Source organism: Chanos chanos, chromosome 2 (genome assembly GCF_902362185.1).
Source record: "Chanos chanos chromosome 2, fChaCha1.1, whole genome shotgun sequence".
Taxonomy (NCBI): Eukaryota; Metazoa; Chordata; class Actinopteri; order Gonorynchiformes; family Chanidae; genus Chanos; species Chanos chanos.
This window is the reverse complement of record NC_044496.1, coordinates 19,888,720-19,894,795: the sequence shown is the minus strand read 5'-3', so window position 1 is coordinate 19,894,795 and position 6,076 is coordinate 19,888,720. Positions and strand designations below refer to the sequence as shown.

Sequence of the window (6,076 nt, the reverse complement as noted above, 5' to 3'; positions counted from 1 at the left end):
ACTGTTAGCCTCCCTGCGTAGCCACAAAATTATACACTGTTGCAACGTATTATTACTGGGGTTTTCAGTGGCATTAGAGTTAAGAATGACTCCCCTTAAAGGTGTACATTTGTCACAGACTTTGCATAAATATTTTCCTCAGGTATCCATCATTAAATTATGTGCCGTGGTTTGACTTAGTGGCTCAGAGGAACCCACAGAGGGACTGTATTTGACGAAGAGAAAACACTGCATACTCACATGAACCTAATTAGATCCATCTGTGTCACTCTCTAGAAGCTAGCTATCCCATAATTTACTACAGTTAACTTCATTAGCATGTCACAAACTCTAGCAGTCAGAGAAGCCTACTGTTTGTAGGAGCTAGTGAAGCTAGCACATCATTTATTGAATTTAAAATATCATTAGGCAAGCTTGTATCAGTAAAACCGGGAAGAATCAAGTACATTTTCCTTAAATAAAACTGAGTATTCAATAGAGAACCAGCAGGCCTTCTGTATTTTTGTAATTGCAAATTATTAGGGGAAAAAATGCTAATAAAAGTTTCTTCTCTAATGTACTCTCTAATGAGAGTAACATTTATTGCAAATCCTCCATTGCCTATGTGAAAAAGAATCACTAAGGTCATCACATGGTTTACATAACCTACTAAGTGGAGACTATACCCTCATGAACTCTCCTGTATGTTATATTCAATATTCCCTTGCAGATATTCAACACAATCAGTTGGATGTACTGTACAACAAACTGAGCCTACAACTTACATGTTTGTGTGGTATATGAAGTTGTTACATTTTGATTATCAAACATTTGAACAGATCAAACTTTTTTGTCAGGTCCTATACACTCAGTACTAGACGTTAAAAAAAGTAACAGAAACTCCTCCACTGTGTTGGACTGAAAGCCCTTGTCCAGCTCTCGAGCTGCATTGCTGGGGAGTCCACTGAAGTTTTGTGAATAACATGACTTTCAGACACTGAAAACTCAGCACAACTGTGAGGATCTCACTGCATATAGAGAGTGAATGTGTTTGTGAGTGTCCCATGTCTCTTACTTGCCATGTAATTCACTGTACTCACCTTGCAACACTCTTCCTATTAGAATAAGGGAGTTCATACTGCTGTAGTATAAACTGTCAAAAGGCTCAGTCAACAGGACCACACGTTTGCATGTTCTCCCTGTGTTGGCGTGGGTCTCTTCTGGGTGCTCTGGTTTCCTCCCACCACAAAGACAAGCATGTTAGGATTAGTACTCCTGTCAGTGACCTTGACCAAGGCACTGGCAAAAAGAGAGTTGGAGTTGGTCCCCGGGCGCTGCCCACTGCTCCTAGCTAGTGTGTGTGTGTGTGCTCACCGCTGTTAGGATGGGTTAAACGCAGAGGCTACATTTCACTGCTCACTAGTCAGTGAGTGTGTGACAAATAAAGCACAGGTTGAGTATCCCTAATCCAAAAATCTGAAATGCTCCAAAATCCGAAACTTTGTGAGCACAGACGTGACACCACAAGTGGAAAATTCTACACCTGACCTCACTTGCCCATGTGGGGCTCTGACGATCTGTTGGCGCCAAGATATCTCATTATGTATATTCAAATACTGTGTATATCAAAATCCGAAACGCTTCTGGTCCCTGGCATTTCGGATAAGAGATACTCAACCTGTACTTCTTCAGTGTGTCCACTACAGGAGCCTTATTAGGCACAATGCTGCACACACATAGCTAACTGATCATCAAATTTAAATAGGCTTGCTTTTTATTTCTACATATAAAACATGAATGGGTGAGAGATCTGTTACAGTTTGAGTACTAAATGCAATGTGTTCTCACAGGGCAAACTCACTGTTACAAACAAGGCACACTGCTTAATGTGAGTGGTCTTTAACACTGAATAATGACCCACATTTCTTTGTCTTTAACAAATTTCACTTCAGACACGAAATGATTACTGTTGATTTTCATGCTTGGGCTGTAATATTTTCCTGCCGTGTGCATGTTCTTATGGTATATTGACTGCACTGTGACAAGCAGCGACAAGAAAAAGCAACTTGAATTCTTTTCCCTCTTTTACTCAAAAAAAAAAAAAACCCAAAACAAAACAATGAGTCCTCTATACCAAAAAAAAAGAGAAAAAGATAAATACAATGCCCGACCAAACCTGCACAGATTTACAGGAGGAGGGAAGAAACCCACGCTCCCCTCCCTCTTTAGTCAAGATTGTGTGAGTTCAGGTCAGGTGTTTAAGTTCATTTCTTTTCCTTTTTGTCATCTTTCTTCACTGTCGCATCTGCTTTCTCCTTTTCCTTCTCCTTGTCTTTATCCTTGTCCTCTTTCTTCTCTTTCTTGCTGTCATCCTTCTCCTGGCCCTCCTTCTTTTCTGCATCACGGTTGGCGATTTTGTTGTTGATCAGATTATGGAGTGCCACGACAGAACGAATAAGAGACGCAAGGTAGACCACTAGCATTTGATCATTGGTCTTGAGGTAGAAAGCCTTGACGAACTCCTGCAGGTTGACGTCAGGCAGTAGGTTGAACACATCCTGAAGCTGGTAGATGATCTGGTGGTTAATGGGCAGCTTGCCAGTGGCAACCTTCTCCAAATAGCTTTTGATGTCCAGTAGCTTTGAGTTGAGCCCCTTTAGACCATGTACCTGATTGGTGATGCGCTGAGACAAAGTGCCCACGGTAGTGTCTTTGATATCTCTGTTAACAAAAAGAAAAAAAGAAAGAAAAAAAAAAGATTGGAAAAGAAAAATCAAGAAATTCCTTGTGGATCTCACTGAAAAGGTGAACTAAACTCAAAACTTCAGCTTGGTTAGTTTCATCAAGTGACAGTGACATAGTGCCATTTCACTTTGATTAATTTCTCTGACCTCAAAAAGAAGAGACAGTTACACTAAAAGTAAATACAAGGTCAGGTAACATTTCAGTTGTTCACATACTGCAATTGTACATTATAACATTCTGACAGTTTAACAGGCTAAATAATTTTAGGACTAAATATACATATATTGGAGACATAAGCAGCGTCTCGTTACCCTTAGACACCAAATTGACACAGTCATACACATTATAATCCTAAATAATTACATAACATCTACTGACTGATAAGATTACTGGGCTAGTAAATTCTAACCTGGGAGCATAATGTACCCTGAATGGAAACAAGAAAACGGCAGTCATATTGTGCTTAGGCATGAATGAATGAATAACAGCACTGATTTTGGTCCATCCTAAACCTACCTAAGAACAGCTATTTCCGTGCACAGTAAAGATCCCATTTAAATTGTAAATAAACCACAGAACTATAATTCAAAAACCCCATGACCCTTACCTGAGCAAATGCTCCACTCCCACCTCCTCTGCCTCCTCGGCCCCAATCTCACTGGTCACGTGCTCAAATGTCTTAGATGTAGGGGTTCCATCCTTCAAACAAAAAATTTACACTTACCACCACAGACACCCAGCATTATCCCTTTGAACTACGTAAGAATTAAGATGCTAAGAAACCATAATGCAGTTTGACTATAAAGTCACCGTTCTTTAGAAACTGGTTAGGTGGCTTGATGAACACTGCACTTTAGCATTATCTCCATTTACTGAATTCAAAAATTGCTTTCTTTACAAGTTTAGATTACATGCAGAGGCTAACAACTCATGTAAAAAATCCTTACATCATGCACTTCCTCCACAGAGATGTAAGCTTCGGTTGGCAGCCCCAGGTCTTTGGGTTTGACATCAATAATGACTAAAACCTTCAAAAAGGACATATTTGGTTATGAAAGATATGTTTAATCAGTAATTGTCCATAATCTAATGAAACACTGTAATACATTATGTAAGGCAGTCTTGTACAAATGGTCTAATCACAGTAATATGGTACATACCGAGTTAGAACAGTACTGTTTCATGAGTTCATTGATGGCAATATCATTCTTGTGTAGTTTTGGGCCAGTGTGATACCAGCCTACTATCCTTTCCCTTGCTGGAAAAAAATGAGGTCAGTCTTTTTCAGAGGTTCAAACTTAATCACCGTGATTCAATGTAATATACTTCTTTTGCCTCACAAACATGCAAGGAAATGATCTATAGTGTATCTTAACAGCTATAACCATGTAAAGCATACCTACCATTGACTTTCTTGAACATGCCATACATATTCTCCAAGTAGTCATGGTCAAGGAACCACACAGAATCATCCTTGTCATCCTCGTCAAAGGGTACTGCCGGAATACGGTGGAGTCATTGCGTGAGGAAGTTTTAAAAAGAATACCGGTATATCAGTTGATTTTCTGTTCTCTTTGACTAATATATTTTTTTTCTCTTAAATTCACTGTGCATCAAACGCCTCTGCTTGCAAAAGAACAGTACAAACTTACCCGCGAAACTGTTGGACACATCAAGCACCTTCTTTTGCCAAGAACCAAGTAGCACACCCACAACTCGCTTCTGACTTCCAACTTTTCCAATCCTTCACACATTGATATGAGATAGTAAATTTTCCAGTCTACAGCATACATATCAAAACACTAACATACACGTTGCATATGGCAACCCGCGGCTCACTCAAGGTTAAATGCGGACTTTCGAGTCAAAACACAAGGAGGCAACGTTAGCTTGGTTGCTAACTAGAATGGAGGCCATTAGACCTGAATAACTGAGTCATGGTAGCCTGTTAGCTAGAAAGCTAGCCAAGTTCTTCCTGGGTCATATCGTTCCAAATGATATTGGTAAAATAATAACGGCCTGAGAAACAGTAACTGTATTGTCTAAAACTGAAGACAAATTAAACATTAAATAAAGAGAAAGCAGATGATTACCGTTACAGCTTCGGTCATTTCAACGAACGGATATCTGCTGAGTTAAATGACGCTAGCTCACTGCTAAGCTCATAACTAAGTGACAGCTAGCTGGTAACTAATTTAGTGACTTGTCATACTAATGATTATTGCTCAAGCAAGTTTAAAAAACGCAAACTAATGGATCGCAAAGATCTAAATACTAAACAAACGACGATATTCGTTTTCTTTATCGTCCCTACAACGCATTAATAATAAAGCGTTCAGGTTACCTGTAAAGTAGACTTATCCGTGGCTTAATTAATGATGTTTGGCGCTAAGTATGCTGATAAAATTAGTCTGGCAGACAAAAAAAGCTGAAAAATACGTTGCGTGGACTATTTCATGCCACTCGTAACTATCGACTCTTGTACTTACAATACGGTAGATGTCAATTCCCGTTAAATTGACGTATATCCTAGGAGATGTACAATGCGACTGAAGTTAGCCTGCTAAAGGCGTGCAAACTGCACACCCATTCTAGCTAATCTCGTGCGAAGCTATTCACTTTGGGTTAGCCAAGCGGCCCAAGAGATTGAACAAAATGCTACTGCGACCAAAAGACACTTAAAATGTTCACCTGTTAAAATGATCCACAACGCTCAGCAGTACCAACGGATGGACAACAACCTTTTCCACGGCTAACTCCGGCATTTTGTCCGCCCAGTTAATTGTAAATGAATTAAAATTGCTTTGATGTTTTAAATGGTCTTGCAACGGGCAATGTTCAACTTGGTCCGCGTCCTATTCATCCGCTTCTTCTTCTTCTATGGTGGTTAGATGCGCAACGTTCCAATTCGGTTCTTTTCCAACTGACTAATGTTGGCGGCGTTACTGCCATCTACTGGATTTTTGTACTTTTGATGGCGGTAAGAGGTTATAGTTAAAGATAATTTCAACACACGTTTCCAGGTCATGCGTAAATTACCATGATGCCATTCACATTTTCCTTAGGAATCTAATGATTGAAGTTATCGTACTGTAAATACAATAAAAAAAGCCCCCCCCCCCCTTCTTACCTTATACCTGTGTGCCCCAACACTGTCCACACAACGTGCATGCGTGCTCCAGCCCTGTTCACACAACCTCCCTGCATGGCCCAACACTGTCCACACCACACCACATCCCCACATGCCCCAACATTGTTCCCATTCCATGGTTGTGTGTCCAAACACTGTCCATACCCCATCCCCACATATACCAACACTGTCACATCACATTAAAACATGTCCCCCTTTCCA

General features: G+C 40.1%; 1 protein-coding gene across 1 annotated transcript; it reads right to left on the bottom strand.

Annotated features, from left to right (window-relative positions):
• Positions 1-1,702: 1,702 nt before the first annotated feature.
• Positions 1,703-5,575, bottom strand: psmd7 (proteasome 26S subunit, non-ATPase 7). The gene is made up of 7 exons (XM_030764975.1): positions 5,416-5,575; positions 4,377-4,468; positions 4,128-4,220; positions 3,885-3,982; positions 3,672-3,752; positions 3,332-3,423; positions 1,703-2,700 (listed from the first exon to the last, which is right to left on the bottom strand). The coding sequence occupies exons 1-7, from the start codon at positions 5,487-5,489 to the stop codon at positions 2,244-2,246; spliced, it is 987 nt and encodes a 328-aa protein (XP_030620835.1). The 5' UTR covers positions 5,490-5,575; the 3' UTR covers positions 1,703-2,243.
• Positions 5,576-6,076: the final 501 nt, after the last annotated feature.